Source organism: Oncorhynchus nerka, unplaced genomic scaffold (genome assembly GCF_034236695.1).
Source record: "Oncorhynchus nerka isolate Pitt River unplaced genomic scaffold, Oner_Uvic_2.0 unplaced_scaffold_938, whole genome shotgun sequence".
Taxonomy (NCBI): domain Eukaryota; kingdom Metazoa; phylum Chordata; class Actinopteri; order Salmoniformes; family Salmonidae; genus Oncorhynchus; species Oncorhynchus nerka.
In genome coordinates, this window is record NW_027040370.1 from 123,199 (window position 1) to 143,054 (window position 19,856).

The 19,856-nt window shown below is 41.6% G+C and overlaps 1 protein-coding gene across 1 annotated transcript in view; it reads right to left on the reverse strand.

Annotated features, from left to right (window-relative positions):
• Positions 1 to 19,856, reverse strand: part of LOC115125796 (neurobeachin-like) — a gene marked incomplete at its 5' end in the record, with an annotated part of 97,424 nt that overhangs the window by 32,881 nt on the left and 44,687 nt on the right. The window contains one exon of the mRNA XM_065016637.1: positions 18,689 to 18,801. Within this exon, the coding sequence (XP_064872709.1) occupies positions 18,689 to 18,801 (113 nt within the window). The remainder of the gene's footprint in view (positions 1 to 18,688; positions 18,802 to 19,856) is intronic.

Consider the following 19,856-nt stretch of genomic DNA (forward strand, 5'->3'; position numbering starts at 1 on the left):
TGTTTAGATAGAGTAGAACACCTGGTTAGAGTAGAACACCTGTTTAGAGTAGAACACCTGGTTAGAGTAGAACACCTGGTTAGAGTAGAACACCTGGTTAGAGTAGAACACCTGGTTAGAGTAGAACATCTGTTTAGAGTAGAACACCTGGTTAGAGTAGAACACCTGTTTAGAGTAGAACACCTGTTTAGAGTAGAACACCTGTTTAGAGTAGAACACCTGGTTAGATAGAGTAGAACACCTGTTTAGATAGAGTAGAACACCTGGTTAGATAGAGTAGAACACCTGTTTAGATAGAGTAGAACACCTGTTTATATAGAGTAGAACACCTGGTTAGATAGAGTAGAACACCTGGTTAGATAGAGTAGAACACCTGGTTAGATAGAGTAGAACACCTGTTTAGAGTAGAACACCTGTTTAGAGTAGAACACCTGTTTAGAGTAGAACACCTGTTTAGAGTAGAACACCTGGTTAGATAGAGTAGAACACCTGGTTAGAGTAGAACACCTGTTTAGAGTAGAACACCTGTTTAGAGTAGAACACCTGTTTAGATAGAGTAGAACACCTGGTTAGATAGAGTAGAACACCTGTTTAGAGTAGAACACCTGTTTAGATAGAGTAGAACAACTGTTTAGAGTAGAACACCTGGTTAGATAGAGTAGAACACCTGTTTAGAGTAGAACACCTGTTTAGATAGAGTAGAACACCTGGTTAGAGTAGAACACCTGTTTAGAGTAGAACACCTGTTTAGAGTAGAACACCTGGTTAGATAGAGTAGAACACCTGTTTAGAGTAGAACACCTGTTTAGAGTAGAACACCTGTTTAGAGTAGAGTAGAACACCTGGTTAGATAGAGTAGAACACCTGTTAGATAGAGTAGAACACCTGGTTAGATAGAGTAGAACACCTGTTTAGAGTAGAACACCTGTTTAGAGTAGAACACCTGTTTAGATAGAGTAGAACACCTGTTTAGAGTAGAACACCTGTTTAGAGTAGAGTAGAACACCTGGTTAGATAGAGTAGAACACCTGGTTAGATAGAGTAGAACACCTGTTTAGAGTAGAACACCTGTTTAGAGTAGAACACCTGTTTAGTGTAGAACACCTGTTTAGAGTAGAACACCTGTTTAGATAGAGTAGAACACCTGGTTAGAGTAGAACACCTGGTTAGATAGAGTAGAACACCTGTTTAGATAGAGTAGAACACCTGGTTAGATAGAGTAGAACACCTGTTTAGATAGAGTAGAACACCTGTTTAGATAGAGTAGAACACCTGGTTAGATAGAGTAGAACACCTGGTTAGATAGAGTAGAACACCTGGTTAGATAGAGTAGAACACCTGTTTAGAGTAGAACACCTGTTTAGAGTAGAACACCTGTTTAGAGTAGAACACCTGGTTAGAGTAGAACACCTGGTTAGATAGAGTAGAACACCTGGTTAGATAGAGTAGAACACCTGGTTAGAGTAGAACACCTGTTTAGAGTAGAACACCTGTTTAGAGTAGAACACCTGTTTAGATAGAGTAGAACACCTGGTTAGATAGAGTAGAACACCTGTTTAGAGTAGAACACCTGTTTAGATAGAGTAGAACACCTGTTTAGAGTAGAACACCTGTTTAGAGTAGAACACCTGGTTAGATAGAGTAGAACACCTGTTTAGAGTAGAACACCTGTTTAGAGTAGAACACCTGGTTAGATAGAGTAGAACACCTGTTTAGAGTAGAACACCTGTTTAGAGTAGAACACCTGTTTAGATAGAGTAGAACACCTGGTTAGAGTAGAACACCTGTTTAGAGTAGAACACCTGTTTAGAGTAGAACACCTGGTTAGATAGAGTAGAACACCTGTTTAGAGTAGAACACCTGGTTAGATAGAGTAGAACATCTGTTTAGAGTAGAACACCTGTTTAGAGTAGAACACCTGTTTAGAGTAGAACACCTGTTTAGATAGAGTAGAACACCTGTTTAGAGTAGAACATCTGTTTAGAGTAGAACACCTGGTTAGAGTAGAACACCTGGTTAGATAGAGTAGAACACCTAGTTAAAGTAGAACACCTGGTTAAAGTAGAACACCTGTTTAGATAGAGTAGAACACCTGGTTAGATAGAGTAGAACACCTGGTTAGAGTAGAACACCTGGTTAGAGTAGAACACCTGGTTAGATAGAGTAGAACACCTGTTTAGAGTAGAACATCTGTTTAGAGTAGAACACCTGTTTAGAGTAGAACACCTGGTTAGAGTAGAACACCTGGTTAGAGTAGAACATCTGTTTAGATAGAGTAGAACATCTGTTTAGAGTAGAACACCTGGTTAGAGTAGAACACCTGGTTAGAGTAGAACATCTGTTTAGAGTAGAACACCTGGTTAGAGTAGAACACCTGGTTAGAGTAGAACACCTGGTTAGAGTAGAACATCTGTTTAGAGTAGAACACCTGGTTAGAGTAGAACACCTGGTTAGAGTAGAACACCTGGTTAGAGTAGAACATCTGTTTAGAGTAGAACACCTGGTTAGAGTAGAACACCTGTTTAGAGTAGAACACCTGTTTAGATAGAGTAGAACACCTGGTTAGAGTAGAACACCTGTTTAGAGTAGAACACCTGGTTAGATAGAGTAGAACACCTGGTTAGAGTAGAACACCTGTTTAGAGTAGAACAACTGGTTAGATAGAGTAGAACATCTGTTTAGAGTAGAACACCTGTTTAGAGTAGAACACCTGTTTAGAGTAGAACACCTGTTTAGATAGAGTAGAACACCTGTTTAGAGTAGAACATCTGTTTAGAGTAGAACACCTGGTTAGAGTAGAACACCTGGTTAGATAGAGTAGAACACCTAGTTAAAGTAGAACACCTGGTTAAAGTAGAACACCTGTTTAGATAGAGTAGAACACCTGGTTAGAGTAGAACACCTGGTTAGAGTAGAACACCTGGTTAGAGTAGAACACCTGGTTAGAGTAGAACACCTGGTTAGATAGAGTAGAACACCTGTTTAGATAGAGTAGAACACCTGTTTAGATAGAGTAGAACACCTGGTTAGATAGAGTAGAACACCTGGTTAGATAGAGTAGAACACCTGGTTAGATAGAGTAGAACACCTGGTTAGATAGAGTAGAACACCTGTTTAGAGTAGAACACCTGTTTAGAGTAGAACACCTGGTTAGAGTAGAACACCTGGTTAGAGTAGAACACCTGGTTAGAGTAGAACATCTGTTTAGAGTAGAACACCTGGTTAGATAGAACACCTGTTAGAACACCTGGTTAGAGTAGAACACCTGTTTAGAAGAACACCTGGTTTAGAACACCTGGTTAGAGTAGAACACCTGTTTAGAGTAGAACACCTGGTTAGAGTAGAACACCTGGTTAGAGTAGAACACCTGGTTAGAGTAGAACACCTGGTTAGAGTAGAACATCTGTTTAGAGTAGAACACCTGGTTAGAGTAGAACACCTGGTTAGAGTAGAACACCTGGTTAGAGTAGAACACCTGTTTAGAGTAGAACACCTGGTTAGACACCTGGTTAGAGTAGAACACCTGGTTAGAGTAGAACACCTGGTTAGAGTAGAACATCTGTTTAGAGTAGAACACCTGGTTAGAGTAGAACACCTGTTTAGAGTAGAACACCTGTTTAGATAGAGTAGAACACCTGTTTAGAGTAGAACACCTGGTTAGAGTAGAACACCTGGTTAGAGTAGAACACCTGGTTAGAGTAGAACACCTGGTTAGAGTAGAACACCTGGTTAGAGTAGAACACCTGTTTAGAGTAGAACACCTGTTTAGAGTAGAACACCTGTTTAGAGTAGAACACCTGGTTAGATAGAGTAGAACACCTGTTTAGATAGAGTAGAACACCTGGTTAGATAGAGTAGAACACCTGTTTAGATAGAGTAGAACACCTGGTTAGATAGAGTAGAACACCTGGTTAGATAGAGTAGAACACCTGTTTAGATAGAGTAGAACACCTGGTTAGATAGAGTAGAACACCTGTTTAGATAGAGTAGAACACCTGTTTAGAGTAGAACACCTGTTTAGAGTAGAACACCTGTTTAGAGTAGAACACCTGTTTAGAGTAGAACACCTGGTTAGATAGAGTAGAACACCTGGTTAGAGTAGAACACCTGTTTAGAGTAGAACACCTGTTTAGAGTAGAACACCTGTTTAGATAGAGAAACACCTGGTTAGATAGAGTAGAACACCTGTTTAGAGTAGAACACCTGGTTAGATAGAGTAGAACACCTGTTTAGAGTAGAACACCTGTTTAGATAGAGTAGAACACCTGGTTAGAGTAGAACACCTGTTTAGAGTAGAACACCTGTTTAGAGTAGAACACCTGGTTAGATAGAGTAGAACACCTGTTTAGAGTAGAACACCTGTTTAGAGTAGAACACCTGTTTAGATAGAGTAGAACACCTGGTTAGAGTAGAACACCTGGTTAGATAGAGTAGAACACCTGGTTAGATAGAGTAGAACACCTGTTTAGAGTAGAACACCTGTTTAGAGTAGAACACCTGTTTAGATAGAGTAGAACACCTGTTTAGAGTAGAACACCTGTTTAGAGTAGAGTAGAACACCTGGTTAGATAGAGTAGAACACCTGGTTAGATAGAGTAGAACACCTGTTTAGAGTAGAACACCTGTTTAGAGTAGAACACCTGTTTAGAGTAGAACACCTGTTTAGAGTAGAACACCTGTTTAGATAGAGTAGAACACCTGGTTAGAGTAGAACACCTGGTTAGATAGAGTAGAACACCTGTTTAGATAGAGTAGAACACCTGTTTAGATAGAGTAGAACACCTGTTTAGATAGAGTAGAACACCTGGTTAGATAGAGTAGAACACCTGGTTAGATAGAGTAGAACACCTGGTTAGATAGAGTAGAACACCTGGTTAGATAGAGTAGAACACCTGTTTAGAGTAGAACACCTGTTTAGAGTAGAACACCTGTTTAGAGTAGAACACCTGGTTAGAGTAGAACACCTGGTTAGATAGAGTAGAACACCTGGTTAGATAGAGTAGAACACCTGGTTAGAGTAGAACACCTGTTTAGAGTAGAACACCTGTTTAGAGTAGAACACCTGTTTAGATAGAGTAGAACACCTGGTTAGATAGAGTAGAACACCTGTTTAGAGTAGAACACCTGTTTAGATAGAGTAGAACACCTGTTTAGGTTGTTTAGAGTAGAACACCTGGTTAGATAGAGTAGAACACCTGTTTAGAGTAGAACACCTGGTTAGAACACCTGTTTAGAGTAGAACACCTGTTTAGATAGAGTAGAACACCTGGTTAGAGTAGAACACCTGTTTAGAGTAGAACACCTGTTTAGAGTAGAACACCTGGTTAGATAGAGTAGAACACCTGTTTAGAGTAGAACACCTGGTTAGATAGAGTAGAACATCTGTTTAGAGTAGAACACCTGTTTAGAGTAGAACACCTGTTTAGAGTAGAACACCTGTTTAGATAGAGTAGAACACCTGTTTAGAGTAGAACATCTGTTTAGAGTAGAACACCTGGTTAGAGTAGAACACCTGGTTAGATAGAGTAGAACACCTAGTTAAAGTAGAACACCTGGTTAAAGTAGAACACCTGTTTAGATAGAGTAGAACACCTGGTTAGAGTAGAACACCTGGTTAGAGTAGAACACCTGGTTAGAGTAGAACACCTGGTTAGAGTAGAACACCTGGTTAGATAGAGTAGAACACCTGTTTAGAGTAGAACATCTGTTTAGAGTAGAACACCTGTTTAGAGTAGAACACCTGGTTAGAGTAGAACACCTGGTTAGAGTAGAACATCTGTTTAGATAGAGTAGAACATCTGTTTAGAGTAGAACACCTGGTTAGAGTAGAACACCTGGTTAACACCTGGTTAGAGTAGAACATCTGTTTAGAGTAGAACACCTGGTTAGAGTAGAACACCTGGTTAGAGTAGAACACCTGGTTAGAGTAGAACATCTGTTTAGAGTAGAACACCTGGTTAGAGTAGAACACCTGGTTAGAGTAGAACACCTGGTTAGAGTAGAACACCTGGTTTAGAGTAGAACATCTGTTTAGAGTAGAACACCTGGTTAGAGTAGAACACCTGTTTAGAGTAGAACACCTGTTTAGATAGAGTAGAACACCTGGTTAGAGTAGAACACCTGTTTAGAGTAGAACACCTGGTTAGAGTAGAACACCTGGTTAGAGTAGAACACCTGGTTAGAGTAGAACACCTGGTTAGAGTAGAACATCTGTTTAGAGTAGAACACCTGGTTAGAGTAGAACACCTGTTTAGAGTAGAACACCTGTTTAGAGTAGAACACCTGTTTAGAGTAGAACACCTGGTTAGATAGAGTAGAACACCTGTTTAGATAGAGTAGAACACCTGGTTAGATAGAGTAGAACACCTGTTTAGATAGAGTAGAACACCTGTTTATATAGAGTAGAACACCTGGTTAGATAGAGTAGAACACCTGTTAGATAGAGTAGAACACCTGGTTAGATAGAGTAGAACACCTGTTTAGAGTAGAACACCTGTTTAGAGTAGAACACCTGTTTAGAGTAGAACACCTGTTTAGAGTAGAACACCTGGTTAGATAGAGTAGAACACCTGGTTAGAGTAGAACACCTGTTTAGAGTAGAACACCTGTTTAGAGTAGAACACCTGTTTAGATAGAGTAGAACACCTGGTTAGATAGAGTAGAACACCTGTTTAGAGTAGAACACCTGTTTAGATAGAGTAGAACACCTGTTTAGAGTAGAACACCTGGTTAGATAGAGTAGAACACCTGTTTAGAGTAGAACACCTGTTTAGATAGAGTAGAACACCTGGTTAGAGTAGAACACCTGTTTAGAGTAGAACACCTGTTTAGAGAACACCTGGTTAGAGTAGAACACCTGTTTAGAGTAGAACACCTGTTTAGAGTAGAACACCTGTTTAGAGTAGAAACACCTGGTTAGATAGAGTAGAACACCTGTTAGATAGAGTAGAACACCTGGTTAGATAGAGTAGAACACCTGTTTAGAGTAGAACACCTGTTTAGAGTAGAACACCTGGTTAGATAGAGTAGAACACCTGGTTAAAGTAGAACACCTGTTTAGATAGAGTAGAACACCTGGTTAGATAGAGTAGAACACCTGGTTAGATAGAGTAGAACACCTGTTTAGAGTAGAACACCTGTTTAGAGTAGAACACCTGTTTAGAGTAGAACACCTGTTTAGAGTAGAACACCTGTTTAGATAGAGTAGAACACCTGGTTAGAGTAGAACACCTGGTTAGATAGAGTAGAACACCTGTTTAGATAGAGTAGAACACCTGGTTAGATAGAGTAGAACACCTGTTTAGATAGAGTAGAACACCTGTTTAGATAGAGTAGAACACCTGGTTAGATAGAGTAGAACACCTGGTTAGATAGAGTAGAACACCTGGTTAGATAGAGTAGAACACCTGTTTAGAGTAGAACACCTGTTTAGAGTAGAACACCTGTTTAGAGTAGAACACCTGGTTAGAGTAGAACACCTGGTTAGATAGAGTAGAACACCTGGTTAGATAGAGTAGAACACCTGGTTAGAGTAGAACACCTGTTTAGAGTAGAACACCTGTTTAGAGTAGAACACCTGTTTAGATAGAGTAGAACACCTGGTTAGATAGAGTAGAACACCTGTTTAGAGTAGAACACCTGTTTAGAGTAGAACACCTGTTTAGAGTAGAACACCTGTTTAGAGTAGAACACCTGGTTAGATAGAGTAGAACACCTGTTTAGAGTAGAACACCTGTTTAGAGTAGAACACCTGGTTAGATAGAGTAGAACACCTGTTTAGAGTAGAACACCTGTTTAGAGTAGAACACCTGTTTAGATAGAGTAGAACACCTGGTTAGAGTAGAACACCTGTTTAGAGTAGAACACCTGTTTAGAGTAGAACACCTGGTTAGATAGAGTAGAACACCTGTTTAGAGTAGAACACCTGGTTAGATAGAGTAGAACATCTGTTTAGAGTAGAACACCTGTTTAGAGTAGAACACCTGTTTAGAGTAGAACACCTGTTTAGATAGAGTAGAACACCTGTTTAGAGTAGAACATCTGTTTAGAGTAGAACACCTGGTTAGAGTAGAACACCTGGTTAGATAGAGTAGAACACCTAGTTAAAGTAGAACACCTGGTTAAAGTAGAACACCTGTTTAGATAGAGTAGAACACCTGGTTAGAGTAGAACACCTGGTTAGAGTAGAACACCTGGTTAGAGTAGAACACCTGGTTAGAGTAGAACACCTGGTTAGATAGAGTAGAACACCTGTTTAGAGTAGAACATCTGTTTAGAGTAGAACACCTGTTTAGAGTAGAACACCTGGTTAGAGTAGAACACCTGGTTAGAGTAGAACATCTGTTTAGATAGAGTAGAACATCTGTTTAGAGTAGAACACCTGGTTAGAGTAGAACACCTGGAGTAGAACATCTGTTTAGAGTAGAACACCTGGTTAGAGTAGAACACCTGGTTAGAGTAGAACACCTGGTTAGAGTAGAACATCTGTTTAGAGTAGAACACCTGGTTAGAGTAGAACACCTGGTTAGAGTAGAACACCTGGTTAGAGTAGAACATCTGTTTAGAGTAGAACACCTGGTTAGAGTAGAACACCTGTTTAGAGTAGAACACCTGTTTAGATAGAGTAGAACACCTGGTTAGAGTAGAACACCTGTTTAGAGTAGAACACCTGGTTAGATAGAGTAGAACACCTGGTTAGAGTAGAACACCTGTTTAGAGTAGAACAACTGGTTAGATAGAGTAGAACATCTGTTTAGAGTAGAACACCTGTTTAGAGTAGAACACCTGTTTAGAGTAGAACACCTGTTTAGATAGAGTAGAACACCTGTTTAGAGTAGAACATCTGTTTAGAGTAGAACACCTGGTTAGAGTAGAACACCTGGTTAGATAGAGTAGAACACCTAGTTAAAGTAGAACACCTGGTTAAAGTAGAACACCTGTTTAGATAGAGTAGAACACCTGGTTAGAGTAGAACACCTGGTTAGAGTAGAACACCTGGTTAGAGTAGAACACCTGGTTAGAGTAGAACACCTGGTTAGATAGAGTAGAACACCTGTTTAGATAGAGTAGAACACCTGTTTAGAGTAGAACACCTGGTTAGATAGAGTAGAACACCTGGTTAGATAGAGTAGAACACCTGGTTAGATAGAGTAGAACACCTGGTTAGATAGAGTAGAACACCTGTTTAGAGTAGAACACCTGTTTAGAGTAGAACACCTGTTTAGAGTAGAACACCTGGTTAGATAGAGTAGAACACCTGGTTAGATAGAGTAGAACACCTGGTTAGAGTAGAACACCTGTTTAGAGTAGAACACCTGTTTAGAGTAGAACACCTGTTTAGAGTAGAACACCTGTTTAGATAGAGTAGAACACCTGGTTAGATAGAGTAGAACACCTGTTTAGAGTAGAACACCTGTTTAGATAGAGTAGAACACCTGTTTAGAGTAGAACACCTGTTTAGAGTAGAACACCTGGTTAGATAGAGTAGAACACCTGTTTAGAGTAGAACACCTGTTTAGATAGAGTAGAACACCTGTTTAGAGTAGAACACCTGGTTAGATAGAGTAGAACACCTGTTTAGAGTAGAACACCTGGTTAGATAGAGTAGAACATCTGTTTAGAGTAGAACACCTGTTTAGAGTAGAACACCTGTTTAGAGTAGAGTAGAACACCTGGTTAGATAGAGTAGAACACCTGGTTAGATAGAGTAGAACACCTGTTTAGAGTAGAACACCTGTTTAGAGTAGAACACCTGTTTAGTGTAGAACACCTGTTTAGAGTAGAACACCTGTTTAGATAGAGTAGAACACCTGGTTAGAGTAGAACACCTGGTTAGATAGAGTAGAACACCTGTTTAGATAGAGTAGAACACCTGGTTAGATAGAGTAGAACACCTGTTTAGATAGAGTAGAACACCTGTTTAGATAGAGTAGAACACCTGGTTAGATAGAGTAGAACACCTGGTTAGATAGAGTAGAACACCTGGTTAGATAGAGTAGAACACCTGTTTAGAGTAGAACACCTGTTTAGAGTAGAACACCTGTTTAGAGTAGAACACCTGGTTAGAGTAGAACACCTGGTTAGATAGAGTAGAACACCTGGTTAGATAGAGTAGAACACCTGGTTAGAGTAGAACACCTGTTTAGAGTAGAACACCTGTTTAGAGTAGAACACCTGTTTAGATAGAGTAGAACACCTGGTTAGATAGAGTAGAACACCTGTTTAGAGTAGAACACCTGTTTAGATAGAGTAGAACACCTGTTTAGAGTAGAACACCTGTTTAGAGTAGAACACCTGGTTAGATAGAGTAGAACACCTGTTTAGAGTAGAACACCTGTTTAGAGTAGAACACCTGGTTAGATAGAGTAGAACACCTGTTTAGAGTAGAACACCTGTTTAGAGTAGAACACCTGTTTAGATAGAGTTAGAACACCTGGTTAGAAGAACACCTGTTTAGAGTAGAACACCTGTTTAGAGTAGAACACCTGGTTAGATAGAGTAGAACACCTGTTTAGAGTAGAACACCTGGTTAGATAGAGTAGAACATCTGTTTAGAGTAGAACACCTGTTTAGAGTAGAACACCTGTTTAGAGTAGAACACCTGTTTAGATAGAGTAGAACACCTGTTTAGAGAGAACATCTGTTTAGAGTAGAACACCTGGTTAGAGTAGAACACCTGGTTAGATAGAGTAGAACACCTAGTTAAAGTAGAACACCTGGTTAAAGTAGAACACCTGTTTAGATAGAGTAGAACACCTGGTTAGAGTAGAACACCTGGTTAGAGTAGAACACCTGGTTAGAGTAGAACACCTGGTTAGAGTAGAACACCTGGTTAGATAGAGTAGAACACCTGTTTAGAGTAGAACATCTGTTTAGAGTAGAACACCTGTTTAGAGTAGAACACCTGGTTAGAGTAGAACACCTGGTTAGAGTAGAACATCTGTTTAGATAGAGTAGAACATCTGTTTAGAGTAGAACACCTGGTTAGAGTAGAACACCTGGTTAGAGTAGAACATCTGTTTAGAGTAGAACACCTGGTTAGAGTAGAACACCTGGTTAGAGTAGAACACCTGGTTAGAGTAGAACATCTGTTTAGAGTAGAACACCTGGTTAGAGTAGAACACCTGGTTAGAGTAGAACACCTGGTTAGAGTAGAACATCTGTTTAGATAGAACACCTGGTTAGAAGAACACCTGTTTAGAGTAGAACACCTGGTTAGATAGAGTAGAACACCTGGTTAAAGTAGAACACCTGTTTAGATAGAGTAGAACACCTGGTTAGATAGAGTAGAACACCTGGTTAGAGTAGAACACCTGTTTAGAGTAGAACACCTGGTTAGATAGAGTAGAACACCTGGTTAGAGTAGAACACCTGTTTAGAGTAGAACACCTGTTTAGAGTAGAACACCTGTTTAGATAGAGTAGAACACCTGTTTAGAGTAGAACACCTGTTTAGAGTAGAACACCTGGTTAGAGTAGAACACCTGGTTAGATAGAGTAGAACACCTAGTTAAAGTAGAACACCTGGTTAAAGTAGAACACCTGTTTAGATAGAGTAGAACACCTGGTTAGAGTAGAACACCTGGTTAGAGTAGAACACCTGGTTAGAGTAGAACACCTGGTTAGAGTAGAACACCTGGTTAGATAGAGTAGAACACCTGTTTAGATAGAGTAGAACACCTGTTTAGATAGAGTAGAACACCTGGTTAGATAGAGTAGAACACCTGGTTAGATAGAGTAGAACACCTGGTTAGATAGAGTAGAACACCTGGTTAGATAGAGTAGAACACCTGTTTAGAGTAGAACACCTGTTTAGAGTAGAACACCTGTTTAGAGTAGAACACCTGTTTAGAGTAGAACACCTGGTTAGATAGAGTAGAACACCTGGTTAGAGTAGAACACCTGTTTAGAGTAGAACACCTGTTTAGAGTAGAACACCTGTTTAGAGTAGAACACCTGTTTAGATAGAGTAGAACACCTGGTTAGATAGAGTAGAACACCTGTTTAGAGTAGAACACCTGTTTAGATAGAGTAGAACACCTGTTTAGAGTAGAACACCTGTTTAGAGTAGAACACCTGGTTAGATAGAGTAGAACACCTGTTTAGAGTAGAACACCTGTTTAGATAGAGTAGAACACCTGTTTAGAGTAGAACACCTGGTTAGATAGAGTAGAACACCTGTTTAGAGTAGAACACCTGTTTAGATAGAGTAGAACACCTGGTTAGAGTAGAACACCTGTTTAGAGTAGAACACCTGTTTAGAGTAGAACACCTGGTTAGATAGAGTAGAACACCTGTTTAGAGTAGAACACCTGGTTAGAGTAGAACACCTGTTTAGAGTAGAACACCTGTTTAGATAGAGTAGAACACCTGTTTAGAGTAGAACATCTGTTTAGAGTAGAACACCTGGTTAGAGTAGAACACCTGGTTAGATAGAGTAGAACACCTAGTTAAAGTAGAACACCTGGTTAAAGTAGAACACCTGTTTAGATAGAGTAGAACACCTGGTTAGAGTAGAACACCTGGTTAGAGTAGAACACCTGGTTAGAGTAGAACACCTGGTTAGAGTAGAACACCTGGTTAGATAGAGTAGAACACCTGTTTAGAGTAGAACACCTGTTTAGATAGAGTAGAACACCTGTTTAGAGTAGAACACCTGTTTAGAGTAGAACACCTGGTTAGATAGAGTAGAACACCTGTTTAGAGTAGAACACCTGTTTAGATAGAGTAGAACACCTGGTTAGAGTAGAACACCTGTTTAGAGTAGAACACCTGTTTAGAGTAGAACACCTGGTTAGATAGAGTAGAACACCTGTTTAGAGTAGAACACCTGGTTAGATAGAGTAGAACATCTGTTTAGAGTAGAACACCTGTTTAGAGTAGAACACCTGTTTAGAGTAGAACACCTGTTTAGATAGAGTAGAACACCTGTTTAGAGTAGAACATCTGTTTAGAGTAGAACACCTGGTTAGAGTAGAACACCTGGTTAGATAGAGTAGAACACCTAGTTAAAGTAGAACACCTGGTTAAAGTAGAACACCTGTTTAGATAGAGTAGAACACCTGGTTAGAGTAGAACACCTGGTTAGAGTAGAACACCTGGTTAGAGTAGAACACCTGGTTAGATAGAGTAGAACACCTGTTTAGATAGAGTAGAACACCTGTTTAGATAGAGTAGAACACCTGGTTTAGAGTAGAACACCTGGTTAGATAGTAGAACACCTGGTTAGATAGAGTAGAACACCTGGTTAGATAGAGTAGAACACCTGTTTAGAGTAGAACACCTGTTTAGAGTAGAACACCTGTTTAGAGTAGAACACCTGGTTAGATAGAGTAGAACACCTGGTTAGATAGAGTAGAACACCTGGTTAGAGTAGAACACCTGTTTAGAGTAGAACACCTGTTTAGAGTAGAACACCTGTTTAGAGTAGAACACCTGTTTAGATAGAGTAGAACACCTGGTTAGATAGAGTAGAACACCTGTTTAGAGTAGAACACCTGTTTAGATAGAGTAGAACACCTGTTTAGAGTAGAACACCTGTTTAGAGTAGAACACCTGGTTAGATAGAGTAGAACACCTGTTTAGAGTAGAACACCTGTTTAGATAGAGTAGAACACCTGTTTAGAGTAGAACACCTGTTAGATAGAGTAGAACACCTGTTTAGAGTAGAACACCTGTTTAGATAGAGTAGAACACCTGGTTAGAGTAGAACACCTGTTTAGAGTAGAACACCTGTTTAGAGTAGAACACCTGGTTAGATAGAGTAGAACACCTGTTTAGAGTAGAACACCTGGTTAGAGTAGAACACCTGTTTAGAGTAGAACACCTGTTTAGATAGAGTAGAACACCTGTTTAGAGTAGAACATCTGTTTAGAGTAGAACACCTGGTTAGAGTAGAACACCTGGTTAGATAGAGTAGAACACCTAGTTAAAGTAGAACACCTGGTTAAAGTAGAACACCTGTTTAGATAGAGTAGAACACCTGGTTAGAGTAGAACACCTGGTTAGAGTAGAACACCTGGTTAGAGTAGAACACCTGGTTAGAGTAGAACACCTGGTTAGATAGAGTAGAACACCTGTTTAGAGTAGAACATCTGTTTAGAGTAGAACACCTGTTTAGAGTAGAACACCTGGTTAGAGTAGAACACCTGGTTAGAGTAGAACATCTGTTTAGATAGAGTAGAACATCTGTTTAGAGTAGAACACCTGGTTAGAGTAGAACACCTGGTTAGAGTAGAACACCTGGTTAGAGTAGAACATCTGTTTAGAGTAGAACACCTGGTTAGAGTAGAACACCTGGTTAGAGTAGAACACCTGGTTAGAGTAGAACATCTGTTTAGAGTAGAACACCTGGTTAGAGTAGAACACCTGGTTAGAGTAGAACACCTGTTTAGAGTAGAACACCTGTTTAGTGTAGAACACCTGTTTAGAGTAGAACACCTCTTTAGATAGAGTAGAACACCTGGTTAGAGTAGAACACCTGGTTAGATAGAGTAGAACACCTGTTTAGATAGAGTAGAACACCTGTTTAGATAGAGTAGAACACCTGGTTAGATAGAGTAGAACACCTGGTTAGATAGAGTAGAACACCTGGTTAGATAGAGTAGAACACCTGGTTAGATAGAGTAGAACACCTGTTTAGAGTAGAACACCTGTTTAGAGTAGAACACCTGTTTAGAGTAGAACACCTGGTTAGAGTAGAACACCTGGTTAGATAGAGTAGAACACCTGGTTAGATAGAGTAGAACACCTGGTTAGAGTAGAACACCTGTTTAGAGTAGAACACCTGTTTAGAGTAGAACACCTGTTTAGATAGAGTAGAACACCTGGTTAGATAGAGTAGAACACCTGTTTAGAGTAGAACACCTGTTTAGATAGAGTAGAACACCTGTTTAGAGTAGAACACCTGTTTAGAGTAGAACACCTGGTTAGATAGAGTAGAACACCTGTTTAGAGTAGAACACCTGTTTAGATAGAGTAGAACACCTGTTTAGAGTAGAACACCTGTTTAGAGTAGAACACCTGTTTAGAGTAGAACACCTGTTTAGATAGAGTAGAACACCTGGTTAGAGTAGAACACCTGTTTAGAGTAGAACACCTGTTTAGAGTAGAACACCTGGTTAGATAGAGTAGAACACCTGTTTAGAGTAGAACACCTGGTTAGATAGAGTAGAACATCTGTTTAGAGTAGAACACCTGTTTAGAGTAGAACACCTGTTTAGAGTAGAACACCTGTTTAGATAGAGTAGAACACCTGTTTAGAGTAGAACATCTGTTTAGAGTAGAACACCTGGTTAGAGTAGAACACCTGGTTAGATAGAGTAGAACACCTAGTTAAAGTAGAACACCTGGTTAAAGTAGAACACCTGTTTAGATAGAGTAGAACACCTGGTTAGAGTAGAACACCTGGTTAGAGTAGAACACCTGGTTAGAGTAGAACACCTGGTTAGATAGAGTAGAACACCTGTTTAGATAGAGTAGAACACCTGTTTAGATAGAGTAGAACACCTGGTTAGATAGAGTAGAACACCTGGTTAGATAGAGTAGAACACCTGGTTAGATAGAGTAGAACACCTGGTTAGATAGAGTAGAACACCTGTTTAGAGTAGAACACCTGTTTAGAGTAGAACACCTGTTTAGAGTAGAACACCTGGTTAGAGTAGAACACCTGGTTAGATAGAGTAGAACACCTGGTTAGATAGTAGAACACCTGGTTAGATAGAACACCTGTTTAGAGTAGAACACCTGTTTAGAGTAGAACACCTGTTTAGATAGAGTAGAACACCTGGTTAGATAGAGTAGAACACCTGTTTAGAGTAGAACACCTGTTTAGATAGAGTAGAACACCTGTTTAGAGTAGAACACCTGTTTAGAGTAGAACACCTGGTTAGATAGAGTAGAACACCTGTTTAGAGTAGAACACCTGTTTAGATAGAGTAGAACACCTGTTTAGAGTAGAACACCTGGTTAGATAGAGTAGAACACCTGTTTAGAGTAGAACACCTGTTTAGATAGAGTAGAACACCTGGTTAGAGTAGAACACCTGTTTAGAGTAGAACACCTGTTTAGAGTAGAACACCTGGTTAGATAGAGTAGAACACCTGTTTAGAGTAGAACACCTGGTTAGATAGAGTAGAACATCTGTTTAGAGTAGAACACCTGTTTAGAGTAGAACACCTGTTTAGAGTAGAACACCTGTTTAGATAGAGTAGAACACCTGTTTAGAGTAGAACATCTGTTTAGAGTAGAACACCTGGTTAGAGTAGAACACCTGGTTAGATAGAGTAGAACACCTAGTTAAAGTAGAACACCTGGTTAAAGTAGAACACCTGTTTAGATAGAGTAGAACACCTGGTTAGAGTAGAACACCTGGTTAGAGTAGAACACCTGGTTAGAGTAGAACACCTGGTTAGATAGAGTAGAACACCTGTTTAGAGTAGAACATCTGTTTAGAGTAGAACACCTGTTTAGAGTAGAACACCTGGTTAGAGTAGAACACCTGGTTAGAGTAGAACATCTGTTTAGATAGAGTAGAACATCTGTTTAGAGTAGAACACCTGGTTAGAGTAGAACACCTGGTTAGAGTAGAACACCTGGTTAGAGTAGAACATCTGTTTAGAGTAGAACACCTGGTTAGAGTAGAACACCTGGTTAGAGTAGAACACCTGGTTTAGAACATCTGTTTAGAGTAGAACACCTGGTTAGAGTAGAACACCTGGTTAGAGTAGAACACCTGGTTTAGATGGTTAGAGTAGAACATCTGTTTAGAGTAGAACACCTGGTTAGAGTAGAACACCTGTTTAGAGAACACCTGTTTAGATAGAGTAGAACACCTGGTTAGAGTAGAACACCTGTTTAGAGTAGAACACCTGGTTAGATAGAGTAGAACACCTGTTTAGATAGAGTTTAGAACAACAACTGGTTAGATAGTAGAACACCTGTTTAGAGTAGAACACCTGTTTAGAGAACACCAGTTTAGAGTAGAACACCTGTTTAGAGTAGAACACCTGTTTAGGAGAACACCAGTGCTGGCTAGCTGAGTATAACACCTGTTTAGGAGAGGTGTTGGCTAGCAGAGTAGAACACCTGTTTAGAGTAGAACACCTGTTTAGAGTAGAACACCTGTTTAGAGTAGAACACCTGTTTAGAGTAGAACACCTGTTTAGAGTAGAACACCTGGTTAGATAGAGTAGAACACCTGTTTAGATAGAGTAGAACACCTGGTTAGATAGAGTAGAACACCTGTTTAGATAGAGTAGAACACCTGGTTAGATAGAGTAGAACACCTGGTTAGATAGAGTAGAACACCTGGTTAGATAGAGTAGAACACCTGTTTAGAGTAGAACACCTGTTTAGAGTAGAACACCTGGTTAGAGTAGAACACCTGTTTAGAGTAGAACACCTGGTTAGATAGAGTAGAACACCTGTTTAGAGTAGAACACCAGTTTAGAGTAGAACACCAGTTTAGAGTAGAACACCTGTTTAGGAGAGGTGCTGGCTAGCTGAGTATAACACCTGTTTAGGAGAGGTGTTGGCTAGCAGAGTAGAACACCTGTTTAGAGTAGAACACCTGTTTAGAGTAGAACACCTGTTTAGAGTAGAACACCTGTTTAGAGTAGAACACCTGTTTAGAGTAGAACACCTGGTTAGGAGAGGTGTTGGCTAGCAGAGTAGAACACCTGTTTAGGAGAGGTGCTGGCTAGCAGAGTAGAACACCTGTTTAGGAGAGGTGCTGGCTAGCTGAGTAGAACACCTGTTTAGGAGAGTGCTGGCTAGCAGAGTAGAACACCTGTTTAGGAGAGGTGCTGGCTAGCTGAGTAGAACACCTGTTTAGGAGAGGTGCTGGCTAGCTGAGTATAACACCTGTTTAGGAGAGGTGCTGGCTACTAGAGTAGAACACCTGTTTAGGAGAGGTGCTGGCTAGCAGAGTAGAACACCTGTTTAGGAGAGGTGTGGGCTAGCAGAGTAGAACACCTGTTTAGGAGAGGTGTTGGCTACTAGAGTAGAACACCTGGTTAGGAGAGGTGCTGGCAGGGTAGAACACCTGGTTAGGAGAGGTGCTGGCTAGCTGAGTATAACACCTGTTTAGGAGAGGTGCTGGCTAGCAGAGTAGAACACCTGGTTAGGAGAGGTGCTGGCTAGCAGAGTAGAACACCTGGTTAGGAGAGGTGCTGGCAGGGTAGAACACCTGGTTAGGAGAGGTGCTGGCTAGCTGAGTATAACACCTGTTTAGGAGAGGTGCTGGCTAGCAGAGTAGAACACCTGGTTAGGAGAGGTGCTGGCTAGCAGAGTAGAACACCTGGTTAGGAGAGGTGCTGGCAGAGTAGAACACCTGGTTAGGAGAGGTGCTGGCAGGGTAGAACACCTGGTTAGGAGAGGTGCTAGCAGAGTAGAACACCTGGTTAGGAGAGGTGCTCGCTGAAATATAACACCTAACTGAAAAAGGACTGCTCAACACTCTAGGAGCTCAGATGCAATATTTGAAAGACAAGCTCTCTTCATCAGGGTATAATGACACACACTGCTGGTCACTAGTTTATAAAGGACTTACAGGTGTGACAACATGAATTAACATGCCTTCACATTACATGGCTCTGTCACACAGTACATATACAGGGCCGTGGCATCATAATTACGACACAAAAAGCTGTGATTTGCTGAGAGAAGCACCATTACTTGGAGGTAAATACCTTGGAAAGGTCTCGGAAGTTGCCGGGCAGAGTGAGGTCCAGCTCCTCTGACTCAAAGTTAGTGAGAACCCAGGGGAACACTGGGTACTGGTTCAGATCATTGTAGCTCCTCCCTGTGGGGGAAGAGAGAGAGAGAGAGAGAGAGGAAGAGGGAAAACACAGAGGGAGGGAGGGAGGGCGGGAGGGAGGGAGAAAACACAGAGGGAGGGAGGGAGGGAGGGAGGGAGGGAGGGAGGGAGGGAGGGAGGGAGGGAGGGAGGGAGGGAGGGAGGGGAGGGAGAAAACACAGAGGGAGGGAGGGAGGAGAGGGAGGGGAAAACACAGAGGGGAGGGGAGGGAGGGAGAAAAAACACAGAGGGAGGGAGGGAGGGAGGGAGGGAGAAAACACAGAGGGAGGGAGGGAGGGAGGGGGAGGGAGGAGAAAACACAGAGGGAGGAGGGAGGGAGGGAGGGAGAAAACACAGAGGGAGGGAGGGAGGGAGGGAGGGAGAAAACACAGAGGAGGGGAGGGAGGGAGGGAGGAGGGAGGGAGGGAAAACACAGAGGAGGGAGGAGAAAACACAGAGAGGGGAGGGAGGGAGGGAGGGAACACAGAGGGAGGGAGGGAGGGAGGAGGGAGAAAACACAGAGGGAGGGAGGAGAAAACACAGAGGGAGGGAGGGAGGGGAGGGAGGGAGGGAAACACAGAGGGAGGGAGGGAGGGAGAAAACACAGAGGGAGGGAGGGAGGGGAGAAAACACAGAGGGAGGGAGGGAGGGAGGGAGAGGGAAAACACAGAGGGGAGGGAGGGAGGGAGGGAAAAACACAGAGGGAGGGAGGGAGGGAGGGAGGGAAAACACAGAGGGAGGGAGGGAGGGAGGGAGGAGGGAGAAAACACAGAGGGAGGGAGGGAGGGAGGAGAAAACACAGAGGGAGGGAGGGAGGGAGGGAGGGAGGGAGGGAGGGAGGGAGGGAGGAGGGAGAAACACAGAGGGAGGGAGGGAGGGAGAAAACACAGAGGGAGGGAGGGAGGGAGGGAGGGAGAAAACACAGAGGGAGGGAGGGAGGGAGGGAGGAGGGAGAAAACACAGAGGGAGGGAGGAGGAGGGAGGGGGAAAACACAGAGGGAGGGAGGGAGGGAGAGGGAGGGAGGGAGGAGGGAGGGAGGGAGAAAAAGAGGGAGGGAGGG